Source organism: Ranitomeya variabilis, chromosome 3, assembly GCF_051348905.1.
Source record: "Ranitomeya variabilis isolate aRanVar5 chromosome 3, aRanVar5.hap1, whole genome shotgun sequence".
NCBI classification, from domain to species: Eukaryota; Metazoa; Chordata; class Amphibia; order Anura; family Dendrobatidae; genus Ranitomeya; species Ranitomeya variabilis.
In genome coordinates, this window is record NC_135234.1 from 704,025,938 (window position 1) to 704,047,711 (window position 21,774).

The 21,774-nt window shown below is 42.0% G+C and overlaps 1 protein-coding gene across 6 annotated transcripts in view; it reads right to left on the minus strand.

Annotated features, from left to right (window-relative positions):
* Positions 1 to 21,774, minus strand: part of NBEA (neurobeachin) — an 838,139-nt gene that overhangs the window by 565,743 nt on the left and 250,622 nt on the right. For all 6 annotated transcript variants that reach the window (XM_077298228.1, XM_077298226.1, XM_077298223.1 and 3 more), the window contains exons 11-13: positions 7,173 to 7,281; positions 5,545 to 5,697; positions 1,735 to 1,903 (exon numbers count right to left, since the gene is read on the minus strand). In XM_077298228.1, coding sequence (XP_077154343.1) covers positions 1,735 to 1,903; positions 5,545 to 5,697; positions 7,173 to 7,281 — 431 coding nt within the window. The remainder of the gene's footprint in view (positions 1 to 1,734; positions 1,904 to 5,544; positions 5,698 to 7,172; positions 7,282 to 21,774) is intronic.

Genomic DNA, 21,774 nt, shown 5'->3' on the forward strand with positions numbered 1-21,774 from the left:
AAAGAACAGTGCGCAAGGTGCCCCTAAAGGGAGACTGTCAGCAATTTTCACCCGGTACAATAGGAGACCTAGAAAGGTGTTTTAACATACCTCTGTGTATGATTTTACTAGCTGCCTGGCTGAGAAAATTGAAGTTTTAAATCATCAAATACTCAATAAGTATTTGCTAAAAAAAAAAAAAACTGCATCTGGCTCGCTGCATTTAAACTTACATTACAAACCTTTAAAGTAAGTTTCTTTTTACATATTACATTCGGTTTTAAAAAATTAAAATAGAAATCTTGCCATTTTCACGCTGACTACTGGAGCTTTTTTGCTTCAGGAAACAACACAAGTGCATAGCCAAGATGGTCAGATCTCAGACCTAGATTTGAACTGAAGAATCTAATGAGATTGTGCAAAAGCCATTGTGAAGAAAAGGGAGGAGGCACAGCGGTGATGTAGAGTACTGTGATTGGTGGATCCTGTGTTATCACCTGTGTGTAGTGGTTTTACTTGTCATTGTAAACCTGCCTCTGATGATAAGGAGTCTGCTGTAAACTCTTACGGAAAGAATAATAAGTTGAAGACTAAAAATAACCCCGAATGGACAGTGTGAAACTTATCAGATAAAAAAAAAATAGTTAATAAAGATTGAGATATGAAAAAAAGAACCTTGCACATTGTCTTAAAAGTACATGTAACAAAAAAAACCTGATTTAAGCAATAGGGTAGTTTCCGATGACAGCTTCCCTTTGTCCAAAATGCGCTAGTGTTTTTCCTCACCCCCCCTGTTTTTTTGCTTACCCCCCTGTTTTTTTGCTTATATATTTTTTGACATGTATTTTTAATAACTTAATACATTTTTTTACTTTTACATTTTAGTGCTGGAATTTTTTTCACTAGTTTGTCTTCATGCAGGGGGATACTGGCCCTGCTCATTTCGTGCATCAGATCTGGGATTTCTCAATTACTGCACTTAGATGCCTAAATGAGGTAAGGTTTTCTTCTTTTTTTCTTTATAAAGGTGTATTCGCACCTTATAAATGTAAGGTATAAGCACAGGATAGATCATAAATGTATAGTAGACGTTGATTTCAACAATGGGACCCACAACCTTCTGAGGGTCCCATCACACCCTGATGTTATCAGAGAAGTGGAGAGATTTCCCATACAAATAAATAGGAATTCTGACCAATTTTCCATTGACCACAGAGAACATCAATGATCCTACCTCCATAAAAATGCAGGTCACATAGGAGGAATTCACATCAACTATACAATTATGCAATATACTAAACGTAAGAGACTGGAATACCCCATTAACTTGTGGCGTAATTTCAATTTCATGGGTCCCAATGTAAAATCTAACATGGCCCCGAACGACCAGGGTTCTTTAATAGTATTAGTCTTCTCAAGTGGGTCAAAGGGACTTTTTGGTCCCGTTTAAGCTCCAGAGGCCCTGCACCCACAATAGGTATGCTCTTGTCTTTAACCCTGCTGGACAGACTATCTTAAAAAAATAAATAAATAAATGGAAACTAGAGAGGCCTAATAAAAGTCATAGGAATCCAGTAGTATGCATAAAAAAGAAGAGAAAAAAATGTATCAATCAAATAAGCCATGATAGCAGGATGAATAGGAATATGGCTACATACACTGGAGAGAGACTAACGAATGTATAAAAGCAGAGACAAGGGGGATAATACAGGTCAGACATTTTACAAATCAAATTAAACAAATTAAATTACTTACCAAGACCCTTAGGATTAATCCCGCTACTGTCCACAGGATTCACAACCCAGTAGTAATATTTCAGCGTGTGCATTAGCTGTAATACTGTGCCCACCCTACGGATGGTGGTGTATATTGTGGCAGTGCCGATAAACTCAGCTGATAAGTAGGTGTACAGGGAAAGCTGCACCTGCAACGCACAAGAAAAGTAGTACAAATTTACATGAAATTTAGGCTGAGTTCAGATGAGGCAGAATATCCACAACAAAGCTGGAAAATAACATGCATATTTTTAAATCTTCAGGTAAAAAAAAAATTGCCCATGTGTGAACCAATCTATCAAAATCTCATTAACACATTTATTGTTTTAGACACACCAATATTATCCCATATAACGGGCCATAAAGCATACATGAAGATAAATGACCAAAGAGAACATTCTTTAAACACGGCCAAAAATAATTTAAAAAAATATTATTTTTTAATTGAAAAATTACATAAAAAATAGAGATATAGATTAAAAACAGACAATGCCAAAGGTATCAGAAAAAAGATGGGTACACCCAAACCAAATATTGGTAGTAAAAAGCTTCTGGGCGACCTCCAAAGCCCACAGATTTTATGTATGGCTAATGTCCTGCCATACATAAAATCCGTGGGCTTTGGAGGTCTGCCAGGAGCTTTTTACTATCAATATTTGGTTTGGGTGTACCCATCCTTATTTCTGACACATTTATTGTTTTACAATATAAATCTTGTCATTTTGTGCAAATACTGTTCTTAAAGGAGTATTGCCATCTCCAAGATCGTATCCCAATATGTAGTGGGTGTAATAATAATATTATTAGCAAATACCTCCAATTAGAAATGTAGTATAGTACTTCTGATTCGCTATGTTGCTTACCCTATGTGCAGGGCACTGCAGTAACTAGATATTCATGGTTTCGACCACCAGCAATTAACTAACAAACTGTCACTATATGAGTGGTCATAACCATGGATACCCACCAAGGTACTAAAATGTCCTGCATATGGGGTAACATTTCTAATTGGAGATATTTGCTAATATCATTATTACACCCACTATATATTGACATAAGACTCTAAGAGAAGGGCATACCTCGTTATGTTCCAAAAGAAGAGGTAAGTGCACATGACGTCTTTTTTAAGAGGATTCAGAATGAAAAACCTAATGGGAAAGGGCTCAAAAGAAAGAACATTATCCTTCCTATATAAAAAAAACTTGCTGTCCATATGTTCAGGCTTTTCAACATCTTTTAACCACTTCAGGTTTCTAAAAACGCCAAGGAGTTTAAAAGCAGTGAAATTCATTCTTCTGATGTTTTCCGCTCGGAAGAAGTTCTGTACTTTACATACAAGTCAATGAGAAAGCTCAAAAGATGCCAGGACATCTTTTGGAGTGGTTTTTTTTAAAGCAAAAATGTTCACAAGACAAAAACAGCTGACAGTTGCTTCAATACTCAATGGAGTGAAAAAACAACACCAAAAAAGACCAGTTATTTACCAACCTTTAGCTATTCAAACAACTGAGAAAAATATGCATGAATTGCTACAAAAAAATTCTACAAAAGAAAGATTCCATTGTTCCAGTCTTTTATGTATTACCAAAGTTGCAATAAAGACTTGATAATACACTGGGGCGGCCTATTGTCGCCGACACCGGCTATTCTATTACCCTTAGCCATTTTACTTAAGCGTGTCCTAACATTTTATTTAGACTTCTTTTTTGCTCATGAGTTTTTGAGCTTTATTTGAGGGGTTAGGTCTTTTTTCCAAGATTGCTCTTTTGGCTACAGCAGTCCCTACACCTCCAACACCCATGAAAAGGGTTTGACGGCGGTTGAGAGACTGCTTGATGAGAAACTTTTAGGGCCAAATGAGAAAAGGCTTTGTCTGGAATTGCTAAGCAATGGACCGCAATGGGGTCCAATGTGGCCCCGCATATGCAAGCAGCTATATGTCATTCTTTGAAGAAAATTATATCTATCCCAGCAGTGACTTTCAGACATTCTATTTGCTGGCGTCGTAACATAGATGACATATTTTGCAAATGGGGGGGGGGACTCCTTGGACTCTCTTCTCAATTTTCAAGGTTATCTAAATAGTAGACTAGTCACTACCACCTGATCCACTTTCTTGATGCACTGGTGATCAAACTCAAACACGACAGTTCTTTATGTAAAGGAGACAAACAGAAATAATTTACTACACTTCTCCAGTAGCCATCCAGCGGCGGCCACTAAGAGATCCTTCCCTATTTTCCAATTTACACAGGTCAATATGATCGTCATAAGGGACAAAAAATAATGAACGCATAAGTGAGATGTATACTATGTTCAAAACAAGAGGTTACCCGGATAGGATTCTCAAAACATGCCAGCTTCCACAGCGGACAGAACTATCTAACAATAGTGTCCAAATAGCGTTCATACACACATCACCCCTTTGCCTATTAGATAAATGGCTTTATATCACACCATTGGGAAATTTTACGTAAGGGACGCCCTAATGTGTCCATGTTCCGGTATCTTTCCTTCCATGTTTCCTTCGCCCCCCTCAAATTTAAGGAACAAACTGATTAGAGAGGATACTGGTCCTTCAAGCAGGAATATATAATCCCATTTGAGTACCCCTAAGATAGGAACCTTCCCCTGTTTAGTAGGCTGTTTGCAATGCAGTAATGTATTGAAAGGAGATAAGGTACACCACTCCCAGAAAGGTGCAAAGGTGCAGGGATTGAAATTAAGAGGCGTTTACACTTGTGAATCTTCATTCATGGTCTGTGTGATCAAGTGCCCATGTGGCCTATTATATATTGGCAAAACAACCCAATCAGATACAGATCTCATCTCCCAGGAGAAATCTATCATTAGATGTGAGAGACTGACTTTCCCACTGCCATTTCACTCTCATAAAATAGGCCACAGAGTAGCAGAGTTGAAAGTCCAGGTCCTCGAACAGCTCCCAACACACAAGAGACGTGGCAAACGAGCTCAGCAACTCAAAAAGAGAGAAGCATTTTGGATCTTCAATTTACAAACTTTTGAACCAAAAGCTCTCAAAAGAGAACTTGGCATTGTTAATTTCAATCTTCAAATCTTCACCACAATCTTAGGACATTGACTGCCTGATTATTAATACTCTTTTATAATTTGGTTTCATGTAACTTTATGTTTTCGTCTTTTAGTTTGACGTGATTTTATAATTGTTTCACCTGACATGTATCTATTCATGCCTATTTGACAGTTTGTCATTCCCATTTTTGTGTTTTGTTTTTTGCTTTTTTTTTGGGTAGCATGTCTGAGAAAGGTCTGATTGACCATATCGTCACATTTACATGCACAGCGTTACATTTGTGTGCAAAGCATTGGGTTTTCTGGATTATTCTAAATAAAATAAAAATTTTCTTTGATTTTGGAGTGCCAGATTCTTTTCCTACAAACAGTAAAAAAGATGCCACAAAAACATGGTAAAAACTCCAAAAAATGCTCAGGAAACAACCGAAAAAAAAATTATACAAAACACATTTCAGGGGAAAAAAAACAGCAATTCCTGAAGAGTCTTCTGCTTGAAAAGTCCATGTGAACCTACAGAGCTTTAAGAGACGTCGTGGGCACATACCTTAAATCAGGCTTAAAAATGACCATGGGTACGGAAAAGGTTTCTGCTTTGGGGAAAGTAAAAGTTTATTTAATGTTTGTTACAGCTAAATTTTGTATAATGATGATAGAGTATTTCCTAAACCTAGATGGATAATATGACTCCGAACATAACATGGCCCACAAAGGACTGGGCTGGAGGACGTCTTACCTTTGCTGGCGTGTGGATCCAAATGGCGGGGTTGAAGAGGATGTGATCACATAGCTGCTTCAGTAAAGGTGCCCCGTGAGACAATCCATCCAGATATTTAGCAAATGACAAAAATTGCTCCAATACCGCTCTAGTTATGTGAACCCGAGAAGACTGTAAGAACATAGCATAGCATTAGAAGCCAGAAATATCTTATCGGGAAAGAAAACAAATCCGATTAGGTGGAAGATTAATGCTCCTCAATAGATTTATGCACATTTTTACCCAGTATTTCATAACCACTGTCAGCCGCCAGCTATTCAGAGCACATGGGCAACTAAAAGAGGTGGTCCGGAGAAAACAAGTCATCATCCATCCTCTGATAAGTGTTAACTTGTCAACCTGTGGGGGTCTGACCACACCAGCATAAATCAGCAGAACGGGGAAGTTTCATCTCTGTTAGAACGGAGAGGGAGAGGGTAAGTGTGACCAACTCTCCATTAATTCCCTATGGGACCACCAAGCTCTGCTTTTTCCGGCAGCCCACAGAGAATGAATGGAGTGGCATTCAACAATTGCCCGGTATGCTGATCAGTACAGATCCCAGCGGTGGGACACCCACTTTATCACTTGAAGTCATGGTCATATATAACCAAGGTACCAGATCAAAAGAAACAATTCTCAAATGATTCTCTTTTCCATAGCTCTGATTACAGCCGATTTACATGGGTCACAGAAGGGGGAACACTTTGTGATCTGCTTATTGTCAAGAAATCTGTCTAATAAATATGCAAATTGTCTCTTCAGAGAGGAAGAGGACTACAACTCTAGTGCCACCTATAGGATGTAGCAAACCTAAAAGTCAATATCGACCCTTTAATTAGTCTTGTCGCATGAATTAGGATAAAAGCCAAATCAGAATCTTAATTAGCAGACATATTTTGGGGTGCTGCCCCTCCTCAGTGCAAAGCATGAAATCTGATTTGAATGTATGAGAAGCCTCTGACTGGGACAGATGGTGTAATGCCTCTTTTTGTGGAGAGTAACATGCCAGTGTAAAGAGACTTATAGGCCATGCAATCCTCTGGTGGCAAATTAAATAAATAAGGATTGTTCAATCCCAGTTAACAAGCCTTGAACTGAGTGTTGAGCAGAGTGTGTGTTCAGGGTCATGGAGACCACAATGATGGGCACTAAATTTATAGAGTAAAATTGTTATGCTTTGAAAGTAAGCAATGAAGGATCCGGCTGACGGGCTGCAAGCTGAAATTGTGAAAGCTGTAAAGAACTGATTTTTTGAACTCAATATACCCCTTTATGCATGTCCTCATAAACCCCTTTATCTTGATTCCTTACACTGTGGAAACTATACAAATAAGACCCTTACTCAATTGCTTAGTCTCCTACCAGATGATGGACGGCTGATATTACTATTTTACCAGGTTACTGAGCACATGAAATCACAGCAGAAACCAGACATCCGAAAGGGAACCAAGTCACCGAAGGAGGAATATTCGGATTTACCACAACAGCCATATAATAACCTTGACATTTATGTGGATATAGACCGATGTTACAGAACATGGGAATGGTGAAGCTGCCGCACAAGAGCACTGAACGTTCGGAGTACATTTTAGAGAACATCTTACCTTTTCCAAGAGGTAGCCAATGACTAAAAAGCCTTTCCCACCCAACATCTGTTCCTGCATGGCCACGGAGCTCTTCAGGAGCTCCACCAGGAATGCCAGGAGCGTGGCACTGTAACGACAAAGGGTTCATAGTCACCGATTTACCACAAACAGCTCTTATGCACATTTGTAACTATTATACGACAACATGTACTTGTGTGCTTGGCTTAACGGTAATCTTTCACAAAGGTTTTGCTACCCCTATAGACACAGATTCTATTGATGTATCACTTACTGGGCTTATTGCTGTAGTTTAGATAAAATTCACTTTTATAAGCTGCAGATCTAGCAGTCCTCTGAATGCTGAGCTCTGTATAACCACACCCACACCACTGATTGGCAGCTTTCTTCCTATGCACAGTGTACCCAGAAAGCTGCCAACCGGTGGTGGGGGTGGGTTTATACACAGCTCATGAGTATGGAGGACTACATGGAAGCACATTTACTACTAAAGAAGTGATATTCTTCTGCTGATAAAAAAGCGATTTTATTTAAACTGCAGCAAGCAGCCCAGTAAGTGACATCTCTGGAATCAGGGTCATTGTCTGCACACTAAGCTATTGTCAGATATGACCAAAGCCTGGTGACAGATTGCCTTAAGGGTAGGTGCACACAGCATCCAAAATGCAAGTGGAACTACAGAGTTTTCCAAGGCAAAAACGCTTCAGGAAAACACCGGTGGTCTTTTTCAAGAAGTGTCTTTTCAGTTGTTTTTGCACTGGCTTCTTTGCTCTGTATTTTCAAGCTTATAAAGCAGGCAGTTTCCAGTCTAAGCTGCCCATAGAATTAAGAAGTTACTTCTTTTTACCATTACAAGTTTTACAAACTGAAGTGGTTAGAAGTGACAAGATGGAATATGTGCACAGGATGGCAGATTTGACAATGCTGAGCAATATGTTTCCCGGGAATGACGCTTCTTCAGGTGCATTCCACTCTGAATCCACCTGAAAAAGACATTGTGTGCACATAACCAAAAACTGTGTTGTAGCTTTTTTTTTTTTTTTTATATCCAAAAGTTAATTTCTTCCTTAACCTTACATGTGGGCACATACTAGTAAACCAGACGCTAGTGTGATGGCCTAAGCTTTCCAATCAGGTATTTTATTACTTTACGTTAATACCATCACCTTCATTTAGCTGTGACTAGCCACAGTGAATAGCCATTTTTGCAAAAGTCAGCATGGAAGGTTAAGTGTAAGAAAATATTATTATATTGTCCTGTGTCACAAGTACAAAAATGAAGGCGACTACTATATCTGTGGGTGAAAAAAAACAAAAAAAAACAAACAGGAACAAACTGTAGCGTTATTAGAACAGTTCTGGCGGAGTCATGGCGCTGGAGTATTGATGATTATTCTAATAAATCCTAATATCCTTAGGAAGGGCCATAAATATTAGATCGGCGTTGGTTTGTCTCTGCATGCCCCTTTCAATGAGTTTGAAGGAACCACAGTATTTCTGAAAGTTGTGCCTGGTATTACAACTGAGAACTATTCACACAGGTGAACCTCTACGAAACGAATATTGATGAGCCATACTAAGGATAGCCCATCAATTGTACATTTTTGGATAACCTCAATAAAGAGAAAAGAGATCAAAAACTGATCTATTGTAAGTTTTGTTTTACATGTATTTTTTTAAATGTTGGCAATGGGCTTATTTTCATATCATGATTTTTATTTAAAAAAATATATATATAATTCTTGCAATTTTCACACTGGCCAATGGGGTGTTTTTTTTAGACTAACAGTCCTTTCAGAAAGAGTTTCAGCAGACTCCTCATCATCAGAGGCAGGATTACAATGATGTGTGACACCTGTACACACAGCTGATAACAATAGAGTCTTGAATAACAATAGGCGATGTCACACCGCAGCTTTCTCCTCCTCCTTTCATAATAATCTTAGCACATGCTTATTAAGACACTTGAATACAAAAGATGGGGTCAGAGTTTGTTCATTGTGCTAATGTACATGTATTGTTTCCTGAAACATCAAATTAGAGTCTAAAAGGCACCAGTGGCCAGTGTGAAAATTGCAAGATTTTTATTCTTATTTAAAACACATTGTGATTAGTGATGTGCAAACGTGCTGGGATAAGGTATTATCTGAGCATGCTTGGTGCTAAAAGAGTGTCTTCCGCATGCTCGAGTAACATGTTTGAGTCCCCATGGCTGCATGTCTCGCGGCTGTTCGACAGCTGTAACACATGCATTGACTGCCTAAAAAACAGGTAATCCCTACATGTGTTGCGGCTGTTGAACAGCCACAAGACATACAGGTGCGGGGACTCGAATATTTTTTTCAAGCACACCAAAGACACTCGGTTAGCACCAGAGCATGACACCTTATCCCAGCACATTCGCTCATCACTAATTGTGATATGAAAAAAAAAACATGCATCACAAAAACCAGATTTAAACAATAGGTCAATTTTTAGAGGATATCTGCTCTTTAAAATATTAGGTTATATATTTATAGAGATCCTTTATATTCAACTGCCTGAACCGCCCTTTTGTCACAGCAATGGGTGATGGAAAAAAAATGTAAAAATTAAAAACAGACATCAAGGGGTCTCAGCACAAACGTTACAGCTTAAACTTTTTCACGTATTATTTCTTTTCGCCCATGGACTCAGAGAATGAGAGCTCGGAGAGCCAACACAATGAAAATACTCAATATCATCTGATCTTTGTCTATTAGCCCAAATCCTAATTCCGGTAATCAAATGTGCTGCATTTTCCACGTCTGCAAATTCTAGAATAATTCCTCTTAAAAATCTGCAATTTTCAAATGGATTTAGCACCATGTGTTCACTAAGCACTTTAAAAGAAACCATTTGCAACTGCGAAATTCAACATTATACCCCCAATAATCTGTCACATTTCTGTAACTGTGCTGCTCTCACTGTTAAGAAGATTATTCTGCCTCCAAGAGAATGGAGCGATTTCCTTGGGGAGAAAAAGCAATGAACAGAAAGTTTAGATAAAGCATTTGAAAAGCCTCTGCCACAAGCCCTCGGCGAGATTTGTTACATCAGAGTCTGGATATTTCACATTTTATATTAAAGAAGGTCTCAAAAATATTCCCATTAAATGTACAATGAAGGCAGCGCGGCTAGACGCTTCTGTTCACACACGGAGACAGAGGCCACTGTCGGTTCAATATGTCCCTTTTCTAATGGAGCCTGTGAACTACAGAACACACTCCGTTTTTCAGATCCAGACTTTTTGATATTGCGCCTTCTGATGGATATATATAGGTTGGAATACCTTAGATATTCCTCTAGAAATCTTCAAGCCAAGACCCTATAGTACGTTCTTGAGAACTTGAACATGAAAGGTTGATAGATTTTTTTCTTCCTTTGACCGATGGATCTACTACACTGTAACTGACTGAAGGCGATGTCATGAAGAATTTTGGAAGAGATTCTCCAATTAAACAGAATTTCTACCAAAATAGGAGCAGTAACTAAAGTTTGCCATTATGACTGCAATAAAACCTTTCATTGGAATTTTTTTAATTTTTTTTTTTTATTTAAACCTCCTCCAATGCTCCCTGTTTCACAGATTCTGAAACAGTTTTTCTTTTTCTTCTGTGCCCCTCTGTTCCATAGTTATGCTCTCCTGGTAAATATGGTGCAAATTTCTCTTTCAACCAACAGGGCGTGTACCAAAGAAGTTCTGTAGTAGAGGAGAAAAAGGAACCGCCCCCAAAGAACCTCTGCGGTGTCGGTCCAGTTGCTAGAAGGGAAAATCTGCATTTTTATTACTGGGTTCATAACTTTGGAACAAATGGGCATAGAAAAAAAAGAAAAAACTGTTCTAGAATCACTGGAGCAGCCATAATTGAAGGAGGTACATCAGTTTAAATGAAAGGAAAAAAAAATCCAGTGAAATATCATTTTGCTGTTACAGACATTTATTGCAAAATAGACAAACGTACATTCGGCCATACTGATAGTCACTTTTGAATTAGCTTCTTGGAAACTACCGTCATTTTGTCAGTAATGCAATGTGCCGCGTCTATTGGGCTTCCATTGAAGTAGTACGGTATATTAATCTGACAGCAAGGATAGCCATGCATGGTGCACTAAGGGATAAAAAAAAAAAATGGAGGAATCCTGTGGAAGGATTACAATTGCTATGTCCACATGGTGCTTTTTTCACTTTCCATATGTGGCAACCAAAGCTCCTAACTCAAAGGAAACCTGACAGCTGATCCATGCTGCCCGATCCACAGTTAGCACTTCAGCCAGGTATGTCTGACTCGGAAATGCTGCGGCATTTCAGAGAAAAACATACTTTAAAAAGGGGGCAGAACTGAACAGGCGGGTCCCTGGCGGCTTCTTCCCATCCGCTGCCCTTGAGTGATGTGTTTCCCCCTATATATGTGCATAGAGAGAGACCTGTCAGTCACTGGCCACGGGCGGAGAGAATCCCTGGGCATCGAGCAACATTTATCAGCCATCAGGTTCCTGCTAAGATGAAGAGCCCCATTTACTATATCAAAAAAGTGCTATTTTGGCATACATTAAGGAGGAGTCTAGCGAAAAAAAAAAAAACTCCTCACCACACCGGCATCCCCCCCAAAAAATGCTTCTCTTGTATTAGGTTGTACAGTGGACATAGGGTGTACAGTTGTTACATTCAGGACATCTCTAACGTAACGTATCCAGTATCAAAGCTCTATGAACAGAGAGACAAACTGATCTATCTATATATATAAGGCTATGTGTACACGTCAGGATTTCTTACAGAAATTTCCTGAACAAAACCGGACATTTTCTGCAAGAAATCCGCATGCGTTTTTTTGCGTTTTTCTCGCTTTTTTTGTGCTTTTTTTCTGGAGCTTCCCAATGCATTAAATAGCGGCAAAAACGCGAAAAATCCGCAAAATTATTGAACATGCTGCGTTTTTTACTGCGATGCGTTTTTTCGCGGAAAAAAACGCATCATGTGCATACAAATTGCAGAATGCATTAAAAATGATGGGATGCTTATGTATGCGTTTTTTTAAGTGTTTTTTACAGCGGAAAACGGCCAAAAAAAAACGCGAAAAATCCTGAACATGTGCACATAGCCTTAAACTCAATCAGTAGTAGTCCGCTTTATACAAATCCACAGTTCTTGCCCGATTTGGGTGAAATTTGGCATGCCCCCTCTCCACCCACGGGAGCATAATACTGCACACGTTACATCTCACTAGCGTCCCCCCGTCATGAGATTGGGGCCCCTGAAGTTAGGCCCTATACATATAATGGAGAAATGTGAAGGTGAAAGTAAAAGTGCTGAGGGGAAAACAACAGTTGTGACTGACAGGGACGGATTATAGCGACGGCGCCAAAGAGTCGCTGCACCACCACACACAACACACAAACATTTCACAAACACCATACATACATCACACGGACAGCACACACACACCAACCCACAAGCACAACACCACACAAATGCCACAACACACCACACAAACACCACCCCACAACAAAAACACACACGCATGCACGCACGGACCACACATGCATGCAAACACCCTCAGATGTATGCACCCTACACACACGGACGAACATTACTGAGCAGCAATATTGGTCAGGCGAAAAATGGCTCATAGTAAGATTGTCATTATTGCTTACTATACAGGGAGCTTTCATCACTGACGCTGCTGAGGTAAAGTGAAAGCTGAGCTCTGATTGGTTGCTATGGGTCTGCCTGTGAGGCGGTTTTCATTACTGAGATGTGAGTTCCTTCAGGTTACACTGAAAGTTTTACTTTAGCTACCATAACCAACAATTTAACATTTTCCACGAGCGAAGCCGCGGGTATTCTACTAGTATACAATATGGCTGCACTTCCTGTCACATTTGCAAATTAATAAAATACGACAATCTCCATAACAAAATTAAATCAATCATAGTATACTAGATGGCAGCCCGATTCTAAAGAATCGGGAGTCTAGAATCCATATATACTTTATTTATTCAAATGTAAGAATAATACAATTAATAAATAATAGTAAGAAAGAACAAAAAATGGCTGCACTCACCAGCTCTTGACAATTCTTGTTATTTAAGGTACAGTTACACAGGATCCATGAACATGCTTATGAGGGGAGTGATGAAAGACATCAGACAACAACTTTGCGTGTTGTGGCAAATGCCACAACAACGGTTCTTTGCTTAAGAACAATAATGTAAATAATAAATAATATGTATCAATAACTATGTATATTGGTATGTTCTTTCTTGGCACAAATTGCAGGAAGTAGTATTCTAGGCAATTATATATTAGATGGGCATTTTCTGAAGGAAATACATGGTGCTTGAACAGCGCTACCAGCTTTACAGCAGCACTTTTCACACACGGGACTGGGGGGCGCGCTTACTTTTGCACCCGGGGCCGGGGGCGCGCTTACTTTTGCACCCGGGGGCGCACTTACTTTTGCACCCGGAGGCGCACTTACTTTTGCACCCGGGGGCGCACTTACTTTTGCACCCGGGGGCGCACTTACTTTTGCACCCGGGGGCGCACTTACTTTTGCACCCGGGGGCGCACTTACTTTTGCACCCGGGGGCGCACTTACTTTTGCACCCGGGGGCGCACTTACTTTTGCACCCGGGGGCGCACTTACTTTTGCACCCGGGGGCGCACTTACTTTTGCACCCGGGGGCGCACTTACTTTTGCACCTGGGGGCGCACTTACTTTTGGGGCCGCACTTACTTTTGGTGGGCGGGGCTCCTCGGCCTCCGATTTGGTTGGCGGGGCCCCTCGGCCTCCGATTTGGTGGGCGGGGACCCTCGGCCTCCGATTTGGTGGGCGGGGACCCTCGGCCTCCGATTTGGTGTGTGCTCTGCCTGGGGCCACTGTGCTCTGCCTGGGGCCCCATATGCTGCCTGGGGCCCCTGTGCTCTGCCTGGGGCCCCTGTGCTCTACCTGGGGCCCCTGTGCTCTGCCTGGGGCCCCATGTTCTGCCTGGGGCCCCTGTGCTCTGCCTGGGGCCCCATGTTCTGCCTGGGGCCCCATGTTCTGCCTGGGGCCACTGTGCTCTGCCTGGGGCCCCATAAGCTGCCTGGGGCCCCTATGCTCTGCCTGGGACCACTGTGCTCTGCCTGGGGCCCCATATGCTGCCTGGGGCCCCTGTGCTCTGCCTGGGGCCACTGTGCTCTGCCTGGGGCCCCATATGCTGCCTGGGGCCACAGTGCTCTGCCTGGGGCCCCATATGCTGCCTGGGGCCCCTGTGCTCTGCCTGGGGCCCCATGTTCTGCCTGGGGCCCCTGTGCTCTGCCTGGGGCCACTGTGCTCTGCCTGGGGCCCCATATGCTGCCTGGGGCCCCTGTGCTCTGCCTGGGGCCCCATATGCTGCCTGGGGCCCCTGTGCTCTGCCTGGGGCCCCTGTGCTCTGCCTGGGGCCCCATATGCTGCCTGGGGCCCCTGTGCTCTGCCTGGGGCCACTGTGCTCTGCCTGGGGCCCCATATGCTGCCTGGGGCCCCTGTGCTCTGCCTGGGGCCCCATATGCTCTGCCTGGGGCAACTGTGCTCTGCCTGGGGCCCCATAGGCTGCCTGGGGCCCCTGTGCTCTGCCTGCGACCACTGTGCTCTGCCTGGGGCCCCATATGCTGCCTGGGGCCCCTGTGCTCTGCCTGGGGCCACTGTGCTCTGCCTGGGGCCCCATATGCTGCCTGGGGCCCCTGTGCTCTGCCTGGGTGTAGGACACTGGTGACGTCACTTATCTCTGGACATTAGCTCCAGACATTATCTCCGGACAATAGCTCCGGACAATAGCTCCGGACAAAGCCACGGAAGTTGGCACAAATTGCAGGAAGTAGTATTCTAGGCAATTATATATTAGATAGCAGAGATGAGCAAAAAGATTAAAATAATCAGGGTTTCAGATCAGGACCAGGGCAGTGATCACTTTTGTGCCGGCATCCTGGTCACCCCAGCCGCTTACTAGGCTCCTGCCATGTCATCACTTGGGCCTAGTGAGGGGCAGAAGCGCCCAGGAGCCAGTACAAGAGTGGACACAGCCCTGGTCCGGCCGCCACCGAGGATAGAACCGGTTATTGGACCTGGTGGTGCGAATGTTTTTGCTCTTCTCCAAGTATATAGTATAGAGATGCATACTGCACTGTACATCCAGTAATACGGTCACTATGGCAGAACACACATACAATTATTACCACTGTATGGCTATTTCAGAAGGGAACATTGCCGCTGAGCTTTCCTCCCCAAATCACCATGCCGCCTTGGCTTAATCTTATAATCTAAGTAGTCTGAGATAGATTAGTTGCTGGGGTCATGCTGCCCGATGACAATACAAAAGGCCGTGGCTTAACCCCCTAGTTACCATCAACGCGACTTAAAACTGACCTGAGATAAAAGTGAATAGCGCCCCCGACGGATGAAAATGCCATAGCTGTAGGCTGTACACTATAGCTGACACCCTGCTGCTTCAGCTACAATCAGTGTTGGCACAGACCATGGCCGCTTCACCCTTAGATGCTGCTGTCGATAGTGACTACAGCAGCTAGATGGTTAACAGCGTGTGGGGGTCTCCCTTTAACCCCATCGGCACCCTGAGACCATGATCGTGTGATCCTGACACTTGCACAATTCACAGCCAAATAACGGCCTCAGAGTCTGCCAGCTATAGTGACCTGTTCAGAAGGAAACAACATGCTGCTACTAACATTTATCATTCCTGTCATGCCACTGATGTCATGCATTAATCCCTGGCATGCACCTGAAGGGTTAATAAACTACCCACCAGCAGTTTTGAATATGTTGAGGGACGCTGGTTTTAAAATGGTGTCACTTTTGGGGGTTATCCAATATATAAAGACCCTCAAAGTCACTTCAAAATTGTACAGATCCCTAAAAGTTTTGTTAATTTACTTGAAAAAAAAAATGACTGCTACAATTTTAAAGCTTCTAAGATCCTAAAAAAATAAAGCCATTGTACAGATGGTGCCAACAAGTCTCTTGTAAGGGTCACTGAAGAAGCTGGACGTGCCCTGAGCCAACAGCAGAGCATGGAAATGCCAACTGGCACTTATCCCCCCATACACTTTAGAAAGCCGCCGGTTGGACTATGGTTTGGCTGCTTTTTCATCCAGCCGCCATCTTGCCAGACTCCCCCATACACAGGAGCACTCAGCCAGCCGAACTCTGCCCCTCTGGCAGTGGATTATCTCTTAAAGAACAAAAAGGATCGTCAATCTTAAATTGTACATGATGAGAGGGGCTGTCGGGACCAAATCTATAAGTCTGCAGTCACTCTGTGTGACTGCAAACTTATAAATCCCCCCAGCACACACGCCGAGCACTGCGGGGATTCACAGGTTTCAGACCCGAAACCGGAGAGCGCAGTGGGGAAAATAGGTATTGGATACACTGCCAATTTTGGACGTTTTCCCACCTACAAAGAATGGAGAGGTCTGTAATTTTTATCATAGGTACACGTCTCCTGTGAGAGACAGAATCTAAAAATAAAAAAGAAAGAAAATCACATTGTATGATATTTACATAATTAAATTGCATTTTATTGCATGAAATAAGTATTTGATCACCCACCAACCAGCAAGAATTCTGGCTCTTACAGTTTTTCTGTAAGGAGACCTCCTACACTACACTAATAACTTGTATTAATTGCATCTGTGTGAACTCGTTACATGCATAAAAGACACCTGTCCATACACTTAACGTCTCCACCATGGCCAAGACCAAAGAGCTGTCTAAGGACACCAGGGACAAAATTGTAGACTTTCACAAGGCTGGGATGGGCTATAGGACGATAGGTAAGCACCTTGGTGAATAGGCAACAACTGATGGCACAATTATTAGAAAATGGAAGAAACACAAGATGATTGTCAATCTTCCTCAGCATGCGGCTTCAAGCATGATCTCGCCTCGAGGGGTAAGAATGATTCTGAGAAAGGTCAGCAATCAGCCCAGAACTATACAGGTTGATCTGGTCAATAACCTGAAGAGAGCTGGACCACAGTCTCAAACATTAACGTTAGTAACACACTACGCCGTCACGGATTAAAATCCTGCAGAGCATGCAAGGTCCCCTGCTCACACCAGCACATGTCCAGGCCCGTTTGAAGTTAGCCAATGACCATCTAGATGATTCAGAGGAGGCATGGGAGAATGTCAAGTGGTCAGATGAGAACAAAATAGAACTTTTGGGTATCAACTCCACTTACCGTGTTTGGAGGAAGAAGGATGAATACAACCCCAAGAACACTGTCCCAACCGTGAAGCATGGTGGGGAAAACATACTTTGGGAGTACTTTTCTGTCAAGAGGACAGGACTAGTGATGAGCGAGTGTACTCGTTGCTCGGGTGACCTCCAAGTATTTGTTAGTGTTCGGAGATTAACTTTTCATTGCGGCAGCTGAATGATTTACAGCTATTAGCCAGGCTGAGTACATGTGGGGGTTACCTGGTTGCAAGGGAATCCTCACATGTAATCAAGCTGTCTAGTAGCTGTAAATCATTCAGCTGCCGCGATGAAAACAATCTCCGAACACTAACAGATACTCGGAGGTCACTCGAGCGTGCTTGGGAAAACCTGAGCAACGAGTACACTCGCTCATCACTAGACAGGACGACTGCACCGTACTGAAGAGAGGATGGATGTATCGCAAGATTTTGGCGAACAAACTCCTTCCCTCAGTAAGACTATTGAAGATGGGTTGTGGATGGGTCTTCCAGCATGACAATGACCCGAAACACGCAGACAGGACAACTGAGGAGTGGCTCCGTAAGAAGCATTTCAAGGTCCTGCAGTGGCCTAGCCAGTCTCCAGACCTAAACCCAATAGAAAATCTTTGGAGGGAGCTGAAACTCAATGCTGTCCAGCGACAGCTCTGAAACCTGAAAGATCTGGAGAAGATCTGTATGGAGCAGTGGGCCAAAATCTCTGCTGCAGTGTGTGCAAACTTGGTCAAGAACCACAGGAAACACGTGACACATGTAATTGCAAACAAATACTTCAGTATCAAATATTATGATTCTGTTTTTCTATTTGTATCAAATACTTGTTTTCATGCAATAAAATGCAAATTAATCGTACAATGTGATTTTCTGTGGGTTTTTTTTGTTTCCCAAGATTGTCTATGTGCCCACGGTCAGGAATCTGCATTGCTTTGAACGCAGCACATGTCCGCTGCGTCCAAAGTGCTGCCGGCTTTTTAACACAGATGATTCCGCATGTGATCACTGAACCTTGTGGAATCACCAAGTCCAATACATTGTAGGGGTGACATTCTCCGCAAGGTAAATTGACATGCTGCGGTATGGAAATGCTGCATGTCCGTCTCCGCAGGTGATCCGCAGGCGTCTCAGCATGCATAGTGGAGATGGTATTTCTTGAAATCCCATCCACTATGTTGTAACATCTGGATGCTGCGGATGTACGCAGCGTCCAAACCGCAGAGTGTACTGACCGTGGGAAAAAACCCTCACAGTTGAAGTAAGTACAGACTAATAGATTTGGACTGGACAATCACAAACTCTTCTGTCCTCCGACATCATCTCTCAGGTGACAGTTAGGTGGCCACCATACACATTAGACTGTTACCCAAACCCATCAATATTGGTGGGTCAGGCTGATATTAACCCCTTCATGACATTTGACATACATGTACATCATATGTTTAGTCACAGCCTTCAATGTGGGCTCGCACGGCGAGGCTGCATGTTTACCAGCAGATGATATCTGATTAAATCATGTATCTTTAACTGCTACTGGTGGAGCGGAGCTCCGCCCGTGGTTGTTAACCTGTTAAGTCCTGCTGTCAATCTCCGACAGCCGGACGGTGAGTCTTTCAAGTGCCCATCTGCGCGCCCGTGACATAATCACGGGCGCCGATGGGCTGTCATGATAGCCTGGGGTTTGCGGATGACCCCTGTACCTGTCAATACTATCCTACTGTGATAGCCAGCCCACGGCTGGCATTCATAGGAGATCATAATTTTCTGATCACAGCTTCAGCTTCAAGTCCCCTAAGGGGACTATTAAATACAGTAAAAAGTTTTTTAAGAAGGTTTTACAAATATGTAAAAAAAAAAAAAAAAAAAGTTCAAATCACCCCCTTTTTGCCTCATTAAAAATAAGCCTATTTTAAAAAAATAAACAAAGTTGGTATCGCCGCATTCATAAAATTTCTATCAAAATGTAACTAAATTAATCCAATTTGTAAACGGCGTAACGAGAAAAAAAATCAAAATCCACCAATTATGATTTTTTTTTTGGCAACTGAAATATTGAAATAAAAAGCAAAAAGAAGAAAACAAAACATTGTATCTACCCTAAAATGGTATCAATAAAAACGTCAGCTCAGGGTGCAAAAAATAATCCCTCACCCAGCCCCAGATCCCGAAAAATGAAAATATTACAGGTTTCGGAAAGTGGCGACAAAAGCAAACCTTCATTTATATATATATATATATATATATATATATATATATATATATATATATATATATATATATATATAATTTATTTCTATATATTCTAAACCCTGGAGGATCATATTGCAAGGTCAACTTTACCAAATAGTGAACATGGTTCACAAAAGAAAAAAAAAACAAAAACACCAATGTGGAACTGCACTTTTACAATTTCAATGCACTCGGAATTTTTTTTTCCCGTTTTCCAGTGCACTTTATGATACCATTCATTCTATCATTCAAAAGTACAATTTTTCCCGCACCCCTCCAAAAAAAAGCCCTCATACGACTACAGTGAAATATAAAAACATTGGAAGAAGGGGAGGAAAAAATGGAAAAAAAAAAAGAAAACGAAAAATGTCATATCATAAAGGGGTTCATAGGGCCTAATACCCAACAGGCAGGTAGTTTCTCACTACCTGCCTATTCTGCAGATCAAAAATCAAATAGTCCGGATAACCCCTTTAACCCAATGTATTTGGGGACCTTTAGCTCCTCTGACATCTAGGCGTTTCTGTGATTAGGTTATATTAGATTTCTCCAAATAAAATAAGAATATTCACCTATGAAATCTATATCCACAATGGCACAGGTGAGCGGGGCAATACATTTCTATACTTTTATATAAAGTGTACAGTTTTAGGCTATAAAGGAAATGTACATGATGTGCACCGAGGAGCACAATGAGGACACGCGGATACGACGACTGTCGGATCAGCTGCTTCCTTCTTGCTTTCTAAGATATTTGGGTATTTATATTTGTATTGATGGATAATACTCAGGAGCAGATCTGAACTAATAATATCCAAGGCCGTCCTGCTCTGCCGCTGTCTTTTAAAGACTTTATTTATAGAATAGTAGTAATGTCTCCTTTCCCCCAGCAGTAATAAGATGCCATACTAACATATCTGGCATTGCACTGAAGAGCAAGCAGAGGGGGGTTGAAGGGTCTGACTACTATAGAAAACCTATACTTAAACACTCCACACCGAAATCATTGGAGACTCCTTTGTTGAAAACCTCATCAATTATCATGAGCAAAGAGCGGCAACACAGTGCCTCATACTGGAGCACACAGCATATCTGTCCACTGTATGATCAGTCCATTCATTTCAATAGGAACCATGTAATGCTTCATTTCCACTTGGGTGGAGCAGTAGGAAAATTAAACACTTGCTCCAGGGTTCTAGTGAATTTTACAATTGATCCCTTGAGGTCCCATCATCGGGAGAAATATAGAACACCCCCAACACTTATTAGTTGTCAACTGGTTCAGCCAAAATTGGTGGCTTTGGCTGACGTTTATCTAATGTGTATGATAACATTACCCATAATTACATAAAATCACAGAATGTTACAGTTGGAAGAAACCTCAAGGGTCATCGAGTCCAACCCCCTGATCAATGCAGGATTCACTAAACCATCTCAGAGAGATGTCAGTCCAGCCTCTGTTTGAAGACCTCCATTGAAGGAGAACTCATCACCTCTCGTGGCAGCCTGTTCCACTCATGGACACCATTGATTACCAACAACTTTGATGGTTATTCAAAGTGCAAAAGTCCCAAGTAATGGTGACCTTCTGCAAACTTCACCAATGATACCAGAGCAAATGGAAAGAGGCTTCACACATCTGATATTCATGGTCCAAGTGAAGGCTGTGATGTATGGTGTAGATGTGTTTCTCCTCAAATCTCCTTCATATATGAAGCTGTTTAGTTCTGGTCTGAATTCCTTCATCACGGTCCGTACATGCCGGATGTATGAAGTCGAACTTAAGCAGATAATCTCTTCTATTTAGTAATCTATGCATTTATTAGACACAGTCATGAAGGTAGAAATTGAAGCCTGTGGCCAGTGTACTGGGTACCTGCCAAGTCCTCATGATGAAATACACCATCAGCTGCTCAATAGACATCCTCTGGGAGACTGAGAACCATTCAAGACCAGCGAGACAGTAATAAGGCAGCTGACGAAAGCAGAATTGATGAAATTGTAAAGTGTCCAACCTTTTAAATATATCTTACAATATGACCATTATTTCCGATGCCCGTGATCTGCCCATTCTCCTACACCACTCAAATCCTCCATAACATGTTCCGACTAAA